Consider the following 23682-nt stretch of genomic DNA (forward strand, 5'->3'; position numbering starts at 1 on the left):
CTTTACCTTGAAATTGACAGCAATATGGTTTACATTCAAAGCCAAGAGAGTCACCACAATGGCTAATGCCATCAGCTATGAGAAGATTGGAGTAAGACGAGAAAATTTTTGAATGTTTTGAATAGATATCAACTCAAATCATTGTTGGGTCATCTTGGTTTTAGGAACAGCTGGTCTCAAGCTTAAGTTCATTCCTATGTTGTCAAGTCAAACACCAGAACCGAAGTGATTAAGGTCAAGGTCTATGCTCCTAATGTTTTGGTTTTTAGGCTTAGGTAGTTCAAAAAGTGACATTCAAATGCATGTTACATGAGGAATCCAATGACCCCCCTTTCGGCTATGGCATAGGAGAATCCAATGTATCCATACCCTTTTCTTTCTTTGGGTTTTGGTTCATCTTTTTCACCTTATTTATCAAAGAAATCAACACAAAAGACTTAGTTAAAACACTGCTTTCATTAAATTATATATATATATATATATTAGAAAAAAGAGTATCAAAGCTGCGGGCTACAACTTCTTTCCAAGCCACTTCAGCAACCCCATTACATCTCACTTCTTTTCCTTTACCCTTTAACCCAAAAATAGAAAAACAGTAAAAACTATAAAAAGAAAGAAACTTCCCCGAGCCTCAAAAGTCCAAGCAACTTCACCACACACTTTCCCTCATTTTCCAGGAAAATAAAACTGAAAGATATTAGAACCCCCAAAAAGGAATGGAACCCTTCATTAAGATTAGATTAGACCCTGAAATTTTTGCCTGTGAAAGTTTGACCAAACTGCCAATTGGGAGGGACAATGTTCCATGAGGTAGAGGTTCTGCGGTCGCTGCCAGTGACCCTGAAAGAGAGCGATTGGCCGACCAGAACGGCGTTGGATTGCCAGTTCTGGCCCCAGTTTCGGCTCAAGCTCATCCACCCTGTTTTCGAACCCTTCACGCTTGCCTTCACGATGTCACCAGCGCCCGCCACGTTGGTGATTAGGACCAAATTGAAGTAACGGAAACCATTGATTGTGAACCTGATTCCTCCTTGTTTCCGGCATGGCACCCTGGCGAAGAAAATATTATTCAATCAGCTTGAAAAAAAGTGATAGATTGGGTTTTCTTGGGTTCTGTTTGTTCCTCGGGAATCGTGTGGGTCACGAGGGAAAAAGTGTGGGTTAAACCTCAAACCGGTTTCATATTCTGAAGAGTAGAATGCAGGGCCAAAAAGCAATGGATGGTCTTGAATTACAGAGGAAAATTGCTTCATCTAACACAAAAATGTGTCGAATTTTTATGAATATATCAAGTGAAAATGACAAAAATTGCCCTGGAAAGTTAAAATGAGGAGCTTAATCATGCTAAACTGGTGGATGAAGGGAACCAGGGAAGTTTTGCTTGTTTACCTGCGATAAGAGACAGGGACAATGCCAGCACGGTACTCAGCTATCTTAAGGAACATGGGCATGGCTAGATCAAAGTGAGGGCGAGGAGGGTTGCACCAGCCACCATTGTCACTAGGAAGAGCATAATTTGGAGGGCAAAAGTTGGTTGCAGTCACGAAAATTGAAGGGCCACCCGAATGGCACCATTGTGGATCATTTCCGCACTTGATCTCAAAACAGGCGCCGCAGCTGAGGCCATTGTTGAAAAGAGCAGTGCTCAAAGCTGCTGTGTTAACTCCATAGCCTTGGCTGTATAAGTTACCATAGCCACAAGCTCCTCCTGAAGATTTTTCAAGTGGAAAAGACAATGTCAGATAAAAAGTCGAAATCTTCCTGGTTTTGAGAATTAGAACCGGGCGTAAAAGCATTCTCTTGGAAGTCATTTGGATTTCCAGAAAGAAAACGTTCACGAGTGCTTATTAACATTGATTAAAAGGCGCTTTACAATGAAAAAAACTGGCCATCACACGTCTGTTTTAGCTATGAAATCCAAGAAAAGCAGCAGGGGAGGCAGAGGTTGACGTCTAAAAACAATGATAGGGACAAAAAGATTGAACAAGTTTAAGTCTTCAAATTTGACAGTTCAAGGTGGTGAAAGAACGGATTTTTTTATTTTTTCATTTTCAAAAGTTTAAATGCAGTAGAATGAGGAAGTACCCATTGTCCCAGACGCATCACTGCCACCATAGAAAGTAGCATGGGCAGTCTCCCATCCAGCCCCTGAGTAAACACCAGGAACTCTAGCTTCAACAGCTACCAAAATGAGACTCAAAGAAACCAAACAAGCAACAACACTCCCAATTGCCATTTTGCTTTTCGACTGTCCTAAACAGACAGAGAAGGGGGAGACGGAGGGAGAAGCTAAAGGTGTGGGGTTTGAAGGGTTTGTGATGAGAAGGTAGAGTGTAGACTGCTATTTATGGAGAGAAAACAAAGAGGAGGAAAGGCTTAAGACAGTGAGAGAGAGAAAAAAAAAGGAGGGAACATTGTCAAAAAAGTGGAAAATTTTGTTCGATCCAAGATTATCATTATCTCCTTAATTAGTGCAGTTCTGGTCTCCATTGTTAATTACAGCCAAGCTCTACTTTTTTTCACTATTGGAGGTAATTCCATTCAAATTTACAGTGTTAATTTTATGACATAATTGTCCTTGGGAATTAACAATTTTGGTTATGAAAATTGGAGGAATTTGGTGGAATTGTAGGGGTATGAATAGTGGTGGAATGAAAGTGATCACAGTCGTTATTTCTTAATCTTTCAATTTTTATTTTTTTATTATAATCTATATAAAATTTAAAATATATATATCAATGACATTATTTTTTATATAAACTTCTAAATGGGTCACTGATTATGAGATAAAATAATGAGACAGGACATATATAAATAGGGTTGGTGCCCTCCAAGCCTGGTATGAAATTGGTTTGCTTTAGTCACAAGTTGTGCCATCAATTACACTTCTTGCCTAGTTGCTCCCAACACTAACTTTCCCTCTTCTTCTTTTTTATCTTTTATTTTATTATCTTCCTTCTTTTGAATTTTTGCAATAGGAAAAGAGGGGTGCTTCTTGAAATGGAGGGAAAAGTGGGGTCTACTAATTATACGGATAGATTTGCATCATGCTCCAACACTTTTGCATTTTAACCATGGACGGCTAGTACATAATTATAAATTTAAAATAATGATACATTTTCAATATTTAATCAAATATAATATATAATATATTAATTCATATCATATTTAGTTAATATTGTATCATATATATACATATAACGTATCATATGATATTAATAAATGTAATTAAAATTTTGATTATAAAAAAAAACCCTTATTTATAAATATTATATACTTGATACGAGTTAAAAAAAAGTAAGATATGACTAATTGAGTCAATAAATAAAAATTACAAATGAAAAATAAAAAAGTAAATTTTTAGTATATAAAAATGGAAAAAAAAAAGTGTAAAATTGGTCAATTTAAAACAGCTTATTAGTGCATGCATGTCTTTGAAATTGAGCTTTATTACATTCACACGTTAATTTGAAGAAAATTATTTTCAAACCCAGAGAAAAGCAAAAAAAAGGGCACATTTCAAAGAGGGGGGAAAGGGGGAGACCAAGATTTAGGGGGTAATGGGGCCCATTAACCCGCATTCATCGGTCCACGTATTACGCCGTGCGTTAGCCGTACGCTATAGTGGACTCTGTCATCAACGTGGTCAAGGTTTTGCACTTTCACTACGTTTCATGGGTCTTATGTTAAAAAGTCAAAGTATGTTCATATTTTTTTCTTTTTTTTTTTGTTTTTTTGTTCGTAAAAAACCTAATCCAATTCAAAAGGTCTTCTCTAGTGAGTTTATGAATATACCTAATATATAAAACCTAGATGTGGATTTTACAATTCATTTGACCCAAAGGCGCTCATATTTATTTTATTTTAAAATTCGTAAATCATAAATCACTTTTTGTATAATTAAAATAATATCTAATTATTTAAATTTTTATATAATTTATCGATAAATAACCATGATATCTAATCTCACATAAGATATAAACATAATTATTAAAATTTATAAAAAAATCTTAAGTTTTTTAAGAATTACGTGTTTTAAATTTAAAAAATTATTAAGTCGATGATATTTAAATTCAACTTATTATAATAACGGATGTTTTCTTAATATTAATTTAAAAAAAATGAAAATGATTATTCTTATTAATGATAACGTTAAAACTCAAATAATAATTCTTTTTTTATTGTCGGGAAGAGTACGATGATAATTGGAAGATAGAAATGATAATTAATTTAATAGTATATGAGAAATGAGAATTATGTAAAGCTAGTTATGGAAATTAGATAGGTAGCTAGAAACAAAGGTGGGAAACAGTTAGGAGGCGGTGTGCTTTACAGCTCTAAGCATTAAGGAATGAGACCAAAACCCTATCAACCAAATCTACTGGAAATCGACCACGTCATTCAAATAACTCATGCTTTGTTGTTCAACAACAACAACAAAAGAAAATCCTTATGATCAAAATTAAGTTGATGAGACCAATCTCTCTTTTGCATGTGAAGATGCCACCAAAATCCCACCGAGGCTAAAATCCCATATATATGAAATACTCAATCCAACCCCCACCAAGCAAATATTGCTATCCATTTGCTTTAATTGTAAAAAAAAAAACCTATCAATGGATACAAATATGTAATGTTCTTATTTTGTATTTCTCGATAATTAAATCTTCACTTTTCCGATAATGCTTTTGGTATGTGTATACGCAAATAGTCGAAGAAGAAAAAGAAGATTCAAATCATAAAGAGAAGTAACAATTATTAAGTTAAGTTTAGTTATTTGTCGTAAATTGATACTTTCGTTTGTTCTTTATATATATATGTGAGATTATATGTAAATTTCATAGAAAAATTCTCTCTCATATATATAAATATATTATGATAAAGGGCCATTAATGCTGTAGTTCATTGTAAAATGAAAATTATGTTATTGTAAAATAAAAGAAAAAGAATGCATAAACAAAAAACTTGAACAAGAAGAATAGAATATTATGTTGTGAAAGAAGATGATATAGTACTGATTTATTTTAATTGAAAACAGTGAAAGAAAAAGCCATTTAATGATTGTCCTTTGGATGAATAAATATTTCTCTCATTGAAGTAAATTATAAGATAAGTATAGACTACATAAATAGGAGATTATAATTTGAAGTCAAGAACAAATTCAAGCAAAGATTTGGTATAATAATTACTGGCCTCCAAGACAGCTTGATACCTTCCTTATAGCATAGGTATTAGTATAATCAATGGTTATAATTACTCAATTAAAAACCTTTTTTCTTAGGATATATGGTAGGAATACCAAAAATTCCTTAAATAGAGATATAGGTGTTGGTTATTGAGTCAAATGTTTAAGTGTTAATTAAAATTAAATATTTTTTTTTATATTCAAGGAAATGGGTATCCGGAACTCTTTGAATAGGGGATATACACATCTAGTATTAAGTCAAATACTAGAATCCTAATTAAAATCAAATAAGTAGAAAAAAAATATATTTACAAGAGAAAAAATTAAAAAGAAAAAGAAAAGATGCAAAGTGATTATGAGCAGCAAAAGGCAGTTTCAGTTGGTAGAGAAGTAGTTGACAGTTAAAGATTAAAAGGACTTGGTTTCTTCAGCTAAATTCCATGAGTTAATAACCCTTCAAATTTCAAGGAAAACTTTGCTCAAGGCAAAAAAGGAATGGACTATATCCTTCAAGGTTGATGGCCCCAAATTTATGTCTTTGATTCCCTATGAATGAAGAAAAATTGTTTATATTATAAGATTTCGAGACCGAAAAAATAGGTATTTTAAATACTACTTAAAAACTCAATTTGTGTTACAATTTTATTTAAATTTTTACAAACAAAATAGATTTTTTGGAACTTACAGAGCATGCGGTCGGTGATAAAGGTCAAGACCTAATAAGTGTTTTATCACTAAATAAACATACCAACAAAGGGCAGTGATTATAAGTGAATTATAGTATTAACAAAAGCTACATAGCTTGTGCCAAATCCTTGATGCATTACTTTCTTACAAAAAAAATAAAAAAAAAACCATGCCTGATCTTTAACAGACCATGTTCTTGAGCCAAGGGACCATTACCCAAATTATGTCTGTTCTTTACAAGAAAAACATGTTCCAAATAATATCTCCAAATATTTAGTTCTATTGTGCTTTACGCAAACCCTAAAAAGAGAGGAGAGAAGAGGAGAGGGGGGTTCCAAGTTTCTTGAGCAAGCAAATTTGGAATCATATCTTCAACACTTTCTTTCTTTCTTTGCTCTTTTCCATGCATCAATTCTTTTGGTTTCTCTCTTTCCTTTTTTTTTTCCTTTTTGCAAAGGCCCATTAAATCTCTCTAGGCTTGGTGAAGGGTCCAGGGTCCTCAAAACTTGAGACCTTTTTGACTGTCTATCACACTATATGCTGAATCTACTTTAAGCTTAATGAAGTGAGTAACTAACTCATCAACTAACCTAACCACCATCCAAAAAATAAAATAAATAAATGCCCAAAAGGGTCACATGTTCATCATCTTCTTGGGGGTGGGGGAAGGGGCATGTTAGATTGTTAGTTTAAAGTTCTTTAAATATGTTGGTAATTAACCCACATTTCCATAGACTAATTTTCTTTTTGGAATTGTGGTTATGAACCCAAATCTGAAAATGAAAAACAAAAAATTATAGTAATATATGTAAATAACGTAAATTTTTAAAGTAAAAATTTTATCATGTCTTGTTTGTATTGTTCGAAATATTATAATTTTTAGATTTTTTATTATTTTTTTTCTTCACAAAAGAAAAGGTCATTTGTCGTTATAAGTTTCATTTGTTAAAAAATTAATTTTAAGATTATGTTTGCTACCAAGGAAGAAAATATATAAAAAAAATAGTATCATAAAATTGTATTTCAATTGATAAAGCATGATCATGGGATGAATCACATGCAAATGAATGAGAATCGAATATTTCATACTAAAAAGAGAGACCCTTTGGTCACTAGCCTCTTTCAAAGAGGTTAAGTTATAGCTTAAAAGCTTGACAAGCAATAGCCTAACTAACAAAATTTTAGGTGAACTTATCATACAATCTTGGGTTTTAACTGTGATGATAGCCCCAATTTGTGGGACAGTTTTATCCCATGTGGTGAAATAATTTCATTTCCCTTCATTGAGATCTTGTAGCTTTGGGTAGGAGTTGCCTAAAAAATGATAGACTTTATTTTATTTATTTTTTGAGGCACATGTATTTTATTTGTTTTCCCTTTAGCTAGGCAGTCATTTTACATTTATCAGTCAGGCCAGTAGCTGTCATGGGTGGTTATATCTTAAATTAGGGCCTTGAATTTTCCATTGTGCTGAGACCAGAGAGCTTCACCATGAATGACTTACAAACAACATGTCATTTGTCGAAATTTTAATATTATGAATGAATATCATTCCCTGGCTTTTGCTTCTTGTTTACAGGTTCTATTAATTAAGTTTGTTTACTTGCTTTTATAGTTGATATGATTTGCTAGCTGATTGTATGGACAAGCATTCCACATGATTTTGCTCTCTAGCTATTATCTCAAGTGGAAATATAATGGTTCAAATTTAAGATTTTTATTTAAATTTTATCACTTGAATCGTCTTGAAACAACTAAAATTTATATTATATCTAAATTAGAATAAGGTGACAATAATAAATGAACATAATAAGGCATTAACACTGTTATTGATATCCGATTGTGAGGCATGATTTAGTATATATGTATATCATCAACTATCTTTTGATTATACTTTCAAAACAAAATTACCCTTATTCAAGAATCAGTTGCCTTCATGGTGGAGAAACAGAATGGAAGATTGCTTGCCATATCAATGATTGGAAGGAAGTAGTGCCCCATCAAGCTGGATGCCTTGAGATGTCAGTTATAGTAGAAATCAAGTTCATGGGTGGTGGAGGCATAATCAATGAGATTGGTCATCTTGTTTCATGTCCTGTTTAACACACTCAGTTCAAGCCTGAACAAGGATTAATTAGGAAGACAAGGACCGAATCCGGGTCTCGTGGGGTGAAAGCCAGACATTCTAGCCACTGGACGACTAAGGATTTCATAGCAAAATTCACAGGCATAATTCTTGCTACACCAACGAAATCAACATTGATGTAAACATTCTGGTCTAATGAGCCTCCTAGTGTCACAGTTTCAGAAGAGAACCATCAATCTTGCATCAACTCTATGTACTAAAGTGAAACTCGATATTTAAGCATTCACGTCAACTTCGATCTATAAATTTCTTTTTGTGTGATAAAAAATAGATAATACTTATTGATGTGGATCGTGATGCCTAACTTATGCAATTTAGTACTTGTTATTGGGTCGGACAAGAGAGAATTGACAAAAGAATTCATGGTTTTTTCAATTTTCAGCTGCAAGATCAGATGCTGATCTTTTGGATTTCCAGGAAAAAAAATTCAGAAGGAACTGGAGCAATCGTATGAAATACTAGGTGAATCCCAATTTCGGGCTGCCGTGTTAGCTAACTGCATAAGGAACCTGTTCTCCAAATTGCAGACCATGTCCGGCCCAACGTTTTGGATCATAGAAACAACTAAAGGCAGTCAGCAGTTGCCATTTCTTCATTTAACTTCACAAATTGCTCTGAAAATCACTCTTTTTGCTCAAAACAACATCATTTTTCCGCACATATGGAGACAAATTTGAGAATCAACTAGTCATAGGGTTCTAATTGCTTATACATAATTTCTGAGCAACCTTTGTGTGAGAAAAGGCTATGAGCTATCAGTGGTTCATAATTATGAACTGAGGAGTCAACAAGAGCAAATATCTTGGCCCGGCAGGTTCCAGTATGCCAAATCTACTCATTTCAGTCATCACCCCACTACAAAGAGGAAAATGAGCAACATGCCATACATATAAGTCATCTGAGGCAGATGCTTCTCCACAACAAATATCATATATAATAACAATCTGATAACTCAAAAGCCTAGCTATAGTGCATGCAGTGACTGTTACTGGGTCAGGCAAGTGATCATCTTTGCTTATCAATTAAGATAGAATCTTTGCAACACAATCTTTGTTGCTTCAAGCTGCATCCTTATTTGCCGGTTGAAGCTTTCAGGAGATAGCACGCAATGCTTATTTGTTCTCAATTTACACATCAAATCAACCGTCCCCAGGCTTGAAAGAGGTCTCAAACAAGCTTGACCTTGCTATGGCCCAAGCCCACCTCTTCCATCAGACTATGCAGATTTATGTATCTCTTCACCTGTTGACCAAACAAACTGGCCCTTCTTTGACTGCTAGGAAAAATGACTGAAACATTGAAAGGTCAAAATGTTTCTTGTGAATTGTAATGAATTTCTTATCCATGCAAATAAAGAGAGAAAAAAATCAAATGATTTCAACAAGAAACAATGTCCAAAAAGCTCTGAGATCAAATTATTTCAACACCTTCTGAGAGATTCATAAGAAGGAAACTTAAGTTTTGAACAATTCCAAGAACATATTCCAAGTGACATGAATCAAGAACCAATGAACAAATCCTCCCATAGCTCCTGTGAAAATTGCAGATGCACTTCCAAGCTTTGGGTTCAAGCCCAGGTAAAGAGGTTTGAACCCTTTACCTGAAAATGATGATGTTAGGAGTTAGGGTGATGAGGTGATTAAGAGGACTTAAACTTGATTCCTTATATAATTTTTCTTGAATATAAGAACAAGGCTAATACAGTCTATACATATTTTTGGGATCTTGAAAAGGTTGCTCAACTGCCAATCCAATATGAAGAAAATCATTATGAAAGGTTTATCTTTGTTTGTAAGTTTCATCCATTAGTCAATCGGAATTGGTGCTTTCAGACATTTATTAATGAAGATAAGAAAAAAATTATTAGAGAATTTCTCATAAATATTCTGTTGCCCATCACTTTGAATTCTGATATTTGGAGCAGCAACGTCTGCATAAGCACAAAAAAAATATATAGAAAAGTAGAAAAAAAATTGACAAGCTGGTAGACTTTGGTCATATTTTTATCTGCCTAACTTATTAGAAAATGGCACAGTTGTTTTAATTTGACTACAAATCTTGGGTTTTGACCTTTGAAGTTTCCTTTCATTGGTATCCAAGGTTTAATGAGTGAGATGGGAAGTTAATCCACTTTCTAATTAGGCGAATTGACCTAATTAATTTCCTTTTTTTTCATTTGCCATGTGACAGGGAGCCATGGGCATAAGAGTTTTGCTCTTGAATGACTACAGGTTTGCAAGCCTGGAAATTGGAATGAGATATACACCCAGGTTCACTCAAAAGGCAGGCTGCTTGAACATAAAAAAGAGCCATAGGGCCTAACTAGCTAACTCCTCCAGCAAGATTCATCCTATTTACAGCCTTGGACAGCTAGAAAACCAACCTCGTTAGGCATGTGCAAGTTGACACTCCCTTGACACAAAATCCTGGTGCCCTACTCATTGCTCCCTCTAGCAAAGTTTCAGTCTTCCAGATCCATATTTCTCAGCCAATTCATCAGTAAATGAATCCAGGCTTGGTTTCGCGTATACTTCGTACTGTCTAAGGATTGTTACTTTCGTTAAAAAGAACATAAACTCGCATAATTCATTCAATTTAAACCGTTCATATTCTATATATATATAGAGGTGTGAAGTTACTTACTCCAAAATTAATGAATCTTGATTTATAAGCTAAGGTATAACCTAACTAATACACCCTTCTCCTCCAAGCAAGTTCATAGATCTCTTTTCCCATAAGGCCAAAACTATAGATAAAAAAAGGGTTAGAACCCATGTTTTGTCTCTTTCTTGGGGCGAAGTTTCTCTTTCTCTCTCTTTAGGACAGTCAGCTGGCTTATCTCACAAAGAAATGCTGTATCCACAAGCTATCACATGCTTTTTGCCTTTGTTTTCATCTCTTTTTGAGGTCACAAGGATTCCCTTGTTGTTCTTCTTGAAGATGTCATGTGGGTTTCCAAGGGAGAAAACCCCCTTCTAAAGTAATATTAAATTTATTAAATTTTTTTTTCCTTTTTAATACTGTAAAAGTTTATTCCTAAATTTTCAATTTCTAAGCCATGGGTGTCTTGAGACATTAACCTTACTACTTTTGCATAATCATTGTAGCATGGTTTTATATATGCTTTATAGGACATAGCTTATCCACATTAGATTCCCTTCTTTAAGGAATAGGCAGAAATAATTGAACCAAAAAAGAAAGAAGCAAATAACCATTGTTATTATATTTACGAAGATTCCCTTCACCTCCAATGGATGCTTCCTTGCCTCCTATAACATCACATGCTTGAAGAAAATAAAGGAAGAAAAGTTAAAGGTCATTTTGCCATTGTTCATGATTATAACCTCATAAAGTTCAATGGGTTATGATTAAAATAATCAAAGGGTTTTGGAATTTTATTTTTTGGTTGGCCAATCGTACCTTAATTAGATTAATAAAATTTTATTACATGTTTTTTGTGTGTATTAAAAAAAAGCATGATTTTCAGATTTTATGTGATTTTATTCCCTTAAAAACTCCATCGATGATATATAAAATAATAATAATTTATTTTAAAATCTCTATATAATAATAATAATAATTAAAGTCAGACATTTGCAAAAGCAATGGATGACTATTGGATTCATCAATTTTTTTTTGTTTTACTTAAGAAGAAGGGACACTATCATTCTTACCAAACTCTCTTGATGTTAACTATGCAATTAGAAATTAGGTTGATTTATTTATGCAAAAAAATAATTGATTTAATTTTTATTCTCAAAAGTTTCGACTTGCTATTGTTCACTCACTTTTAAAAATAGTAAAATTCATATAAAATTAACTATTTATCTTCAATTTTGTTACGAATTTTATATCTTTCATGAATAATTTATGTATATCAAATAAAATAATATTACAAAAAAAAGGTATAAAACTTATTTCCTTGTTTGACAGTGAAAATAATAATATTTTCAATCTATAAATCCTTTTTTATATATAAAAATTGGAGAGAAAAATTTGTTTTTAAAAAAAAGGAGAAAACTAAAAGGGACATATAGCCATCGAATATTCTTAGCCTATTCCAAGGGTTGATTTGGCCTACCCTATCAAGTAAGCCAACCAAAACCAATGAAATGGCTGAAGGCCTAAAATTTAAGGGTAGCCAACCAAAACCCCAACCAGACCCAATCCACCGCTATCTTCCCTTCCTCCTTTCTTTGACTCTCCCCTAACTGACACGTGTCCAAACCTAACACTTCCTTGACTAGTTTATCGCCACTTGGCAAACCGGGAAACCGGCAGTAGTTTCCGAATTATTGTTATTATTTATTTATTTTTTGTTTGGTGTAAAATAAAAGACAGAGATAATCCCGACAACCTTTTTTGATGGGATAATCGTCGGTCTTTGGGCCACTCGTTTTTGGTACTTTCTGAGCTCTCAACCCCTTTTTCCCAACCACATAATAATAATAAAAAAAATAATTATTTTTATTACAAAAAGACTACTAAAACTTAAAATTTAAAACACATTGCTGACTGGACATATCACCACACTATCATGCATCAGCAGGCATTTTTTTTTATTTTCATAAATAATGAATTTATTATTTTTAATTTTACAGATGTATGTAATTAAGCTTCAAAAATATGCAATTAATGATTGATAATAAAAGGTTCGAAATTGATAAAAACCCATATCCGGGCATTTGATTTAACACTAGTTATATGAATTTTCAATTAAAGGGGTTAAATTCAAACTTTTATTTTTGTGAAATAATATATTTAATTATTAAAATTAAGAATCTTAATCACTTAAATTGATTGTAAATTTTTGTTTTAATTGAATATAAATTAAGAGTAAAAATGAGAGAGAATTAGTTTATAAATTATTATCCTTCAACACAATGGTTTAAAGGGGTAGGTAAGAAGTTGCCAATCTTTTGAATCTACCCTTGCTTTTTTATTTTTTTTCATTTAATAAATGTATGTAATTGAATGATTGATAATAATAGGTTCGAAAATGATAAAAATCCGTATCCAGGTATTTGATTCAACCACACTTATATGAAATTTAAATTAAGACGGTCAAATTCAAAATTTTTTTATAAAATAATATATTTGACTATTAAAATTAAAAATCATAATCACTTAAATTGATTGTAAATTTTTGTCTTATTTGAATAATTTATTGATATGAAAATCTATTTCGACTCTAAAATTACTGGATGATGTAAAAGAGAAATAAAAATAAAAAATGATGGAGAATTAGCATATAAATTATTATTTTTAAACACAATGGTTTAAAAGAAGGTTAGGTAAGAAGTTACCAAACTTTTGAATCTTGTCTTTTTTTTATTTCATCTTAGCTTTGTTTTTAATTTAGAAAAATTAAGGGTGTTTTTGTAAATCTCATTTTTATAATATAAGTGTGAGATTTGACGAGATTAGTGGTATTATTTTCAAATACTATTAATGCAATGATGAGACACTAACTAATTGTTGTTTAATTATCACTATTTTAATGAAATGTGACCACTAGACTAGCACATCAATATAAAGCTTGGTGACTTTAAAATATGATCACTAACCACCAAGCTATATGCATTAGTTTTTTTATTTTTATTTGTTTAATATTTACATATATACATTACTCTTCCTTGTGTTAATAAGGGAAAAAAAATCGATTCTTATCGATATATCAAAATACATGATCAACTTAGTAATCATCCGCACCCAAAAAGATTAATAAAATCTCCTTTTTTGTTTTTTTTTTGCTTTCAATATAATTTATTAGAGATGAATGATTGATTGATTTAATTTAAAATTTTCAAAAATTAATTTATTTGCATTTTCATAAAAATAATCAAATTGATCAAATTATATCCTAAAATCTAAATAATCGAAATCCACTTATGTTTTGTCGATTCAATTAGTTTTTCTATTTTGTTCAACTTTTTATATTATATAAAAGAATTAATTAATAATATTAATGATTAATTTTTTATTATAAATTTTGAACATTAAAAATCAATTGAGTAACTAAATAAACTGAATTCAATCAATTTTGATCGATTTATTAAATTGATCAATACTCACCAATACAAGCTACGAAGATATTTTCATTCAAGAGATAAAGATTTTTATTTTGTATTTACTTACCAACTAAGTTTAATTACCACAGCGGTTATAATCTCTTGTAAGAAAAATAAAATTAAATAAAATCTAAAGTTCTAATCACCTTCCTCTTTTTTATTTTTTCATATATATGAAAATAAATTAATCAAAATTTATTAAAAAAACTAAAAATATTGTTAATAAGTTAATATATTATTTGTATTTTTGTAAGTCCAATATGTTTGTGATTCATTATATTTTTATAATTTTTAATTATTATAAAATAATAAAATGCCTTTCATGTAAACCTTGCAAAACAAAACCAATGAGAAAACGAGTGCACGAAACAAAACTAAAAACGCCCACAAAAAATCCGATCCATGAAATATTCTTAATTTTCTTATCCGGATAAATTAAAAAATAAATAAAAAGAAATCTGACAAGCTTTCCTACAAACATGACGGCATCCACGTGGCACTACCTATCTGGTTTTCGGATACAAAGAAGGGGTTAAGAACCGGTCACAGCCGAGAAAGAGAGGGGGGTTTTAATTACCTTCTATTGCCGGTAATCAACCGGCTCATCCGGTTTTGTGGTCAATAACTATAAAGATATATGGGGTTTAAGCTCTCCCTCTTTTATTTATTCATTTTCTTGGTGGTTTTTCTTTGAAGGGTTTTTGTCTTAAAATTTTCCTCTCCATTCCAAACCACATAAAACTTTTTATTTAAAAAAAAAAAGAAAGAAAAAAAATTAGATCTTATTTATATGAATTTCAATTGAATTAAATTTGGGGATTGTTTGGATTCTCCGATCTCTGTTTCTCAGGAATCGTTCAAGGAATTTTCTTTGGACAATTTTCATTTTTAAAACTATTTTTTTGTATAAATGTATACAGGGATTTAAGAAACTGAAGTTCGTATCAATTTAAAAGGTGAGTGTTTGCATTCTATCTTTTCTGTTGTTGTTTCTTAGGTGAATTCTTGCCTCCTTTTTTCCATTTTTTTTCGTTGAATTATGCCAAATTATGAGGCAAATTGGGATTTACGTAAGTGAATTTCGATTCCAATTTTTATTTGGATCGGGATCTGATCTGTTTCCAATGGAAATTTTAAATTTCTGATGAATTTTGAGGTTTATGGTATTTTCATTTTGGTTTCTAATTTCAAAGTAATTGCTAAAAGAGAATGAGAAATTGACCTCTATTTTTTTTTGGCGAATAATGGTTTAAATTCTTGTTTGACTTGGAGGTTTTCAATCATATTTAAATTTAAATTCTACTGTGGAAATGTAATTTTAACGGAATTTTGAACTTTATCAAAGTTACGCAACAATATTCTTCTTTTGAAATAGTACTATTATGAGTTTTGGGATCTCTACTTTGATTGGTTCAATTTTCTTTCTTTCAATGCTGGCCATTTGATTTCTCCTTTTCTGATCTTTTACTTTTAGGGATTATAGTTAAATTTTTTAATTTCCTGGGTTTTTGCTTATGGATCTGCTTATCTAAATAAAGCAAAATGAATTTGGGTCATTTTTGTAATTATAAGGTTTGGTGCGTTTATCTTTGTAATTATACTGATATATGGGCTATTTCTATTTTTGGATTGGTTTTTACAGGGACTTTGAATGAGTTGAATTGTCTTATATGCTGAGATATGGTGTTTAAGAAGAGGTTGGATTATGGATTTAACGCCTTCAATGTTCCGAAAATACCTCGAGCCCCTCGATCAATTCGGGTATGCCTTTTTTTTTTTGGGTAACTTGGTTTTTAAGGTTGCATGTTGATTTATGCCTAGTTTTTGGTTATGTTGAATTTTGATCTAACTTGATGAACAAAAATGATGGTTGTTGTTGGTTGCAGAGGAGGGGTCAGAGTAAGAGGACTGTTGATGACAGTCAAATTTGCGCGTTTGAATTGTTAGCTTCTTTAGCTGGGAAGCTATTGCAGGAGAGTGAAAGTTCTGCTTCTAGCAATGCGTCTGAAGGTCATGATCATTTCTCCATAGGTAAAGATGTCATTAAACAGGAAATTCAGTATGATGATAAGCCGATGAAAACTGAATGCTTTGAGCAAGGAAGCTGTGAAGCCAGTGTTGTCGCCTCTGAGTCAACTACTGAAAACAGTGACAATTTGAAGGAATTTACTCATGCTGAGAATGACGCCATTTTGGAACGCACTTTGATAAAGACACAGCAAATCAGCGGTGATTCAAAGTCTGGAATTTGCAAAGGCAATGTAGCATATGGGAATTTTCCTGGTAATGCTAATGTGAATGGGAACTCCCCTGATATTGGGGAGTTGTGTGATGGTAAAAGTGAGAATGGATTTAAGCAAGAGAAAGACACCAGGGGTTTGGAGACTGGGGCTTTGCATATTGCTAATACTTGCCCCTCAAAGGATTCGGCGGAATTGTCTATGGCATTTCCTCCACCCATTAATTCTGACAGAGATGTCAAATTGCCATCACGCAGGGACCCTGTTCCTAATGCTTCTTTTTCAAGGCATAGGAATGATATTAAGTTAGGTAGTAGAGATGATGATGAAAACTTTTCTAGGTTTAATAAAGTTAGCAACAGGTTTAAGGCTTCTAGGCCTCCAACACGTATTGGAGACCGAAGAATAAGGAAGTTGCTGACATCCAAATACTGGAAAGTTGCTCCGAAGTTGAACGATTTTGAAAATTCTAGAGCTGGTGAGTGGTTCCAACAATTTTAGCTTTCATTGCATGTCCATTTGTAATTGAAGTTCATTTACCATCTTATGTTGATGTTCATGAATTATTCTCTTGCTGATTTTTGTTTTTGGGATACTTTAGGAATAAAGCCTCTATATCGCAAGCGGAAAACATGTTACAACTATGACAGATGTCAATATGACACACTTTATAAAAGGAGGAAGTTCTTTGACCGTAGCTCAATAGTAACTTCTGATGGAGGGAACAGTAGTGAAAGTGTTTCTAATTCACCTGGGAAGGTTTTGAATGGAGATAAGAGTAGCTCAGCTGCATTGTCCCACGGAGGTGCTTCCCAACTGCAATTATCTTATTAGTACTTTTTGATTTAGAGATGTTAACTAGTTTTGCTGAACAATTTTATTCTGCTCTGTAGGATGTGGGGTATCTTCCTTTCTTACAGGTCATCAAGCATCCCACCCATCCAACGATTCTCATGGTAAAATTATTTTTGATGGATTGCGGCTTACTTTCTTCTGCTTTAGTGGAATGTCTTATTCAAGATTTGTTCTTTTGTACAGTGAAATTCAGCATTAAGTCCCTTAGGATTCCAGAACTCTATGTTGAGGTGCCAGAGACTGCAACTGTCGGTTCACTGAAGGTATAGAAATACGTGTTCTTTCTTCATTAATGAATATAGTATTTAGTTAATGCATGGTTTCTAACTTTTTATATTGGTGTTACTTAAATGTGAGCAGAGGACAGTAATGGAGGCAGTGGCTGCTTTACTTGGAGGTGGAATACGTGTTGGGGTACTCCTTCAAGGGAAGAAGGTGAGAGATGACAGCAGAACTCTATCACAGACTGGTATTTCCTGTGAGGACAATCTGGATGCTCTTGGTTTCACTTTGGAGCCTGGTCCAGCTAAAGCTCCTCCACTTGTGTGCTCTGAAGAACCACCACTTTTACTATCATGTGATGCAGCTCCTCAAAATTTAACAAGGTGATTTTTGGATGTTTCATTATAGGTTGTTACAAATCTTTGTTGTTTTAAATCACTTTATTACATGCATATACATTATGAGTTACTTGTACCTTTTGATTAATTAGTGCTTGGTTCTCAGCTCTCCTGCCACTCCAGCTGTAGATACAGGGATTCTTGATCCCTCACCTGACCCACCTTCACTGACCAATTCAGCAAATCATGTGGATAGTAATCATGAACCGGTTTCCTCCATAACTGACATGCTAACTGACCAAAGTCTGCCACAGTCTAGAGCTCTGGTTCCGGTTCCAGCAATGAACGTTGAGGCTCTAGCTGTTGTTCCTGTCAACCAGAAAAGTAGAAAATCCGAGCTTGCACAGCGTCGAACAAGGAGGCCATTTTCTGTGTCAGAAGTAGAAGCATTGGTACAAGCAGTTGAGGAGCTTGGCACTGGAAGGTATAATTTCCTGTGCTGTTATTCTACTTATGTTTCTTGTGCTTCTGACTCCCCATTTTCATGGGTTTGCTGAAAAGGGTAAAAGCAATCATTTCTATTCGCTCTGTTGAAGAGAATGCAGCTTATAAGGATGTCCAGAATTTAAAAGTCATTCTCCTTCTGGCTTCTGCAGGTGGCGTGATGTTAAATTGCGAGCTTTTGAGAATGCTGACCATCGAACTTATGTGGATTTAAAGGTAAAATACTTGTCTTTTTTACTATTCTTGTGTAATGAAAGGGACATGGGTGATGAAGGGATATCATGAAGGATAACCAATAGAGCAGATTCCTGGGGGTTCAGTTGAGAATGTAATCAGTTTGCTGCCAGACAACCAGTGACCTTTATTTAATGATTTTACTCTCTGTGATGTCTACCATGCTTTCTACAAAAAGCGTATAAAATTGGGGCACGACCTAGCTGAATCTTGATTAGTGTCTTATGCCTATTAGTATAACCTAGGCTTTTGATAATTCTTTTCATTCCCATATGCAGTGCTAGTTCGATTTTGTCACTGATCTCTGAGCTTATATTTGCATTTATCAGACAGGCCGTTCATTAAGTAATGCGTTTTGCACAATTGGAAATATTTTGTTGGTATTAGTTGGATTGACTGTTACTAATTATGTGTCACTGTTGTCTGCAGGATAAATGGAAAACTTTGGTTCACACTGCAAAAATTTCCCCCCAGCAAAGAAGAGGAGAGCCCGTACCCCAGGAACTCTTGGACAGGGTTTTGGCAGCTCATGCCTACTGGTCTCAGCATCAAGCTAAACAACAAGGCAAGCATCATGCTGGAACTTTGAGGCTTACCGACACCCAAGCTGACAGAAACGGAGTTGGAGCAGCTATTCCAACCGTGATTATGTAAAAAAGAAAGGTAAAAACATTGACAAGAACAGGGAGAAAGAAACATGTACAAAATGATTCTCATTTATGTAATATTCTCACACTCACTTGATTCATTGCCAGCTTCCCATCGTGGAACCATTGGCATCTGTAAATGATTCAATGAAATAAAGTTCGTTCTAACCAGATTTTAGAGGACGTTCGTTTCTTCCCCCCAATTCATTTGATTTAAATTTGTAATTCGTATCATTGAACTTAGAAAAAAGAAGAAGAAACAGAGATTCCTGTAGTTTGTATTTCCCTTCGTTTTGTCAATAGAATATTTTCACTTATTTGATTTTTGTGGTAGTTTTACCAACCATATTTGCATTCACATGAAGAAATAGTTGTTGGGATTGGAGAGTTGCCTGTCACTGTCAGAAATTATGAATGCTACTCAACAGATTTAAGCACAAGGAACGAGTAGATGTTCCTCTAGATTTCTGGGTTTTCCATTGGGATTGATAATTGATTCCTCTTTCTTACATCTATCTTTGTTCTATGATCTGAATTCTAGGTTCCAAGTTTTAACACCATTTTCCACCTCCGATCCTTTAAAGCACACAAAACCTTACCAAAACCTTGTTTGATGCTAAGCAAAGTTTGGGTTAGTTTTAGACAGCAAAGCGAAGGACTTTGCTTCATGTTCTAGACTTGGGTTCTTGTTCCTTGCACGTTACACCATGTGACTGAGTCAATCAAAAGCTCTTTCGTTTCGTAGGAATTCAGGCACTTGAAATCAAACATTGGGAGAGACGTAGGAACAGGCAACAGCAAGGAGAGAGATCTTGGTCATATTTACGCAACCATGAAATTTGATATATTATTAAATAAATAAATAAAGCACATGTTCAGGCACATGCAGTGAAGATGGGGAAGTGGGGATTCTGCACCTTCCCAGCAAGTCATGGTGGTCGCTTGTATGCTCTTCAATGAGGTCTTTGGGCTCTTGGGGCTATTTAAATTTATTGATTCTAATGGCATGATAGAGAAAAATATTAAAAACGAAAATAATTTTTAATTTAGGGTAATTAATCTGTGAAAAGAATCATCATGGAATATTTACGGATTCATATCTTAATAATTTGGTTTCATGATTATTTTTATGAATATTTTAATATTATAAAATTACCTTAAATTTATGATACGAAATACATAAAAATAAAAAAAATTCTTAATATGTGTTAAAAATCAAAAAGAAAAAGATTTTGGGATAGAGCGTGAATTTGTTAATGACATACTACACCTTGATTTGTCGAATTTATACTCAATGTAGTAAATATCTAAGAGTAATTTGACTTAAATAGGATCCCCTGATTTAGTAAAAAAAAAACCCCATTATTTTCTCTTAATTTTAGATTTTCGGATTAATTTTACTTCAATTTTGACCAATTATTTTTAATTAAAATATAGATGTTTTGTCTTATGAAGATTGAATTATGATAGAGTCTAAGAACTACTTAATGCTGAATTATATGATCCTTCCAACTATATAACACAGGAGAAGCCTTTTGCAGTCCAATTATTAAATTTCTTGGTGGGATATGTTTGTAATTCACTAAAAAAAAAAAACCCTTTTTTCCCTCTTTTTATTTTATCAAATTTTAGGGGATCCAATATCTGATTTCATATCACTTTCTTTGTGGAAAGCAATGGAATCAACTTGGTTACTTAAACATCAAGGTGACCACTGCCAATTTGGGGCATATTCTTCAAGAATAATTTCATTTATCAAACCCTTTTTTTTTTAATTTTGTAAAGCCTAAATCCAATTTCCATATCATGGGCCTAAGGTCCCTGTTCTCCTATACGACACCGTATTACGGGCTTGATTTGAAAGCCCATTCTCTCTCTTCGAGATCTGTTAGATGCTAGATTAGATAATCGAGAACGATCTTTTTCTATCTCAATATTCGAATTTGAGATTTTTTAAAAAAATTAACTTTTAATATTAATATTATTAATGCATTTATCGTTTTTAGATTATTTAACGAAATGTATGCACTTGATGCACGTCAATTATAATAATTTACGTATCAATATTTACTTGTGATGTGAGTATTAAAGAGATTGGATTCCTTTGCTTTTTTTGAATAGTTAAGCAATTTAGACCGTTTCAAAAATCATGATATTTAGTTGATAAGTCCATCAGTGATTAAACTCAACAAAAAAAAAAGGAAAAAAAAAATCAAAATCTAACCCAAGATGGATAGATCATTAAGGGTTGTGGGCCCATGTTTGTGTGATTTCAGTCCACACACATGGTTGGAAAACTTGGACAGAGCAATCCAAATTCTGATCCTCCTTGACTAATGCCTTTGGGCCCATGATCTTGTCTTGTCAATTTGTTTTGTTTTTTCATTACATTATGACAAAAATCATTGAATCAAAACCTAAGAGACTACTTTTACCTTTGGCTTGATTCTTCCTAGAAGTTACAGTCAGCCCCTTTTTTTTTTACTGTGGGCATAGATAATTTGGTGGAATTATAGTAAAAAAAAAACCAATAGAATAGTTTTCACAAAATTCCTTACTTTCTACCTCAATAAATAAATAAATAAAAATTCTTTACTTTAATTATATCAAAATAGTGAAATCAGTAAGTGTCGGTTCCAAAAACCTAAAAAAAAAAAAAAGACACTTTAGGCTTAGCAAGTATCTTTATCACTGATAATTTGACAACACAATGACCTTATCTTTTGCTTTGATGTGGATGGGAAGGGAAGGGAAATTTTTTTTTTTTTATCAATTAATTACAATAAATTAGTTCTTTATTCTCATGTATTACAAAAAGGACTAATCATTTCATTTCGACAAGTCTTTGCCCTAGTTAAAAATGGGTTTTAATACTCTGATTAGGTGTGAAAGGGCATCTGATTAAATCTTATTTTATTTAACAAAGTCTTAAACTTGTATTAGGTTCGTTAAAGAGAATAAGGCATGGTTTACATAATTTCGAATTGAGTTCGAGAGCACAATTATTTACGGAGAACGATTAACATCTCCGTAACGTTCATTAAAAAAACACTATTTAATTATTTATTATCTAACTTTAATCTTAATTCTCAATTTCAATCATATTTTTCTTTAAAAAAAATATTGGGTTTTGACTCCCTCTAAGCTAAGCATCTCTCCATTTCTTTCTAATGATAGGACCCCACCCGGTAAAAATTCTTTCCATTTAGGTGTAACACCCATCATGAATTTAGAAAAAGTAATTAATGTAAGAATTTAAGTCAGTGAGTTTAATTAAGGAAAAGATTTTTAATTTGTATTAGTGCTAGATGATAAGGATGGCAAGAGGGAAAAGGGGTCAAAACATCACATGCATTATTAATCTATAATATATTATTAATTCCTAATTAATTCTAAGTGGATAATCTTTGTGGCATGATAGAGGCTTCCACTTTTTTATATATACAAATCTTGTTAACTATTGTGTTCAAATATATTATAGTTCTATTTATTGAGAATATTATTATTATTAAAACCTCCTAATTTATATGACTAAACATATACTTAGAGATTGATATCTACACATTAAATAATTAAAAATATAAAAATATAAAAATAAAAATAAAGGTAAAATATACTAATTTACTCAATTTTTAATTATAATTACACTGATCTATCAGTTTTCAAAATGACATTCCGTTCTAAATGTGTAAACGATTTTAATGATTAAATGTGAAATGTCTGAATTTTTTTTTTCTTTTTTGCACTCTTTTCTTTTTTCTCAAACGAATTGATAATGCTCCCTTATATTGGTTGGTCACTTTGAGATCTGATCATGGAATATCAGATTCGGTTGGATCTCCTTGGGCTTCCTTAGGGAGAATCGTTGACTAGAATGGCTGGATGAAATTTTTTTTAAAAAAAATTTAAAATAAAATTATAATTTATATAATGATAATTTTTAAAATTAATAAAAAATAAAATATCTTAAAAATATTATCACATCATTAAATTTATAAAAATATTGACAGTTGACTAATTGTAAAACTTATGTATCTAACCAAAATAAATCTTTAAGAACAAATTATTTATTTTAAAAATTAATAGATCCGTATTTAATTATAATCAAAAGTCAAAGAGATTAATGTAATTTATCCTAAACAATATTATGTAAATAATATAATTTTCAAAAATAAAATCAAAACTAGATATTGGAATCAATACCGAGATACATTAAATAGTTCAAATTCGAAAATATAGAGATAAAAAATAAAAATAGACATATATTTAATTTTTTTAAAATCTTTCTCTTAATTTATTTGGGATCAACCTTAAAGCATTAATCATGTCAGATAAAGAGACAACATGAATAACACAAAGACCTTAGTAGGGATGGCGTGCCTCATGGTCTATGGTCATCATTTGTTTATTCCTACACAATAAATTTCACTATATTTTGCTTCCTTACCCTTCCCCTTTTCACATTATAAAAACAATTCTTTTGATGAGAAAATTTTAATTATAATTATTCAAACAAAATAATATATGTATATATATATAATTATTTCCTGTCT

At 32.3% G+C, this 23682-nt stretch overlaps 2 protein-coding genes across 2 annotated transcripts; one reads left to right on the forward strand and one right to left on the reverse strand.

The window, feature by feature from the left end:
- Positions 1-437: 437 nt before the first annotated feature.
- Positions 438-2329, reverse strand: LOC110424949 (expansin-A4). Its single transcript, XM_021439674.2, has 3 exons — positions 2086-2329; positions 1390-1708; positions 438-1050 (listed from the first exon to the last, which is right to left on the reverse strand). Exons 1-3 carry the CDS (start codon positions 2234-2236, stop codon positions 741-743), a joined length of 780 nt encoding a protein of 259 aa, XP_021295349.1. The 5' UTR covers positions 2237-2329; the 3' UTR covers positions 438-740.
- Positions 2330-14753: 12424 nt separating this feature from the next.
- Positions 14754-19455, forward strand: TBP1 (telomeric DNA binding protein 1). The gene is made up of 10 exons (XM_021440012.2): positions 14754-15045; positions 15732-15850; positions 15976-16807; positions 16931-17134; positions 17223-17285; positions 17368-17447; positions 17545-17789; positions 17911-18228; positions 18401-18464; positions 18912-19455. Exons 2-10 carry the CDS (start codon positions 15770-15772, stop codon positions 19134-19136), a joined length of 2112 nt encoding a protein of 703 aa, XP_021295687.1. The 5' UTR covers positions 14754-15045; positions 15732-15769; the 3' UTR covers positions 19137-19455.
- The last annotated feature ends 4227 nt before the right edge of the window (positions 19456-23682 follow it).

Source organism: Theobroma umbraticum, unplaced genomic scaffold (genome assembly GCF_002168275.2).
Source record: "Theobroma umbraticum cultivar Fairchild unplaced genomic scaffold, ASM216827v3 scaffold_81.0, whole genome shotgun sequence".
NCBI classification, from domain to species: domain Eukaryota; kingdom Viridiplantae; phylum Streptophyta; class Magnoliopsida; order Malvales; family Malvaceae; genus Theobroma; species Theobroma umbraticum.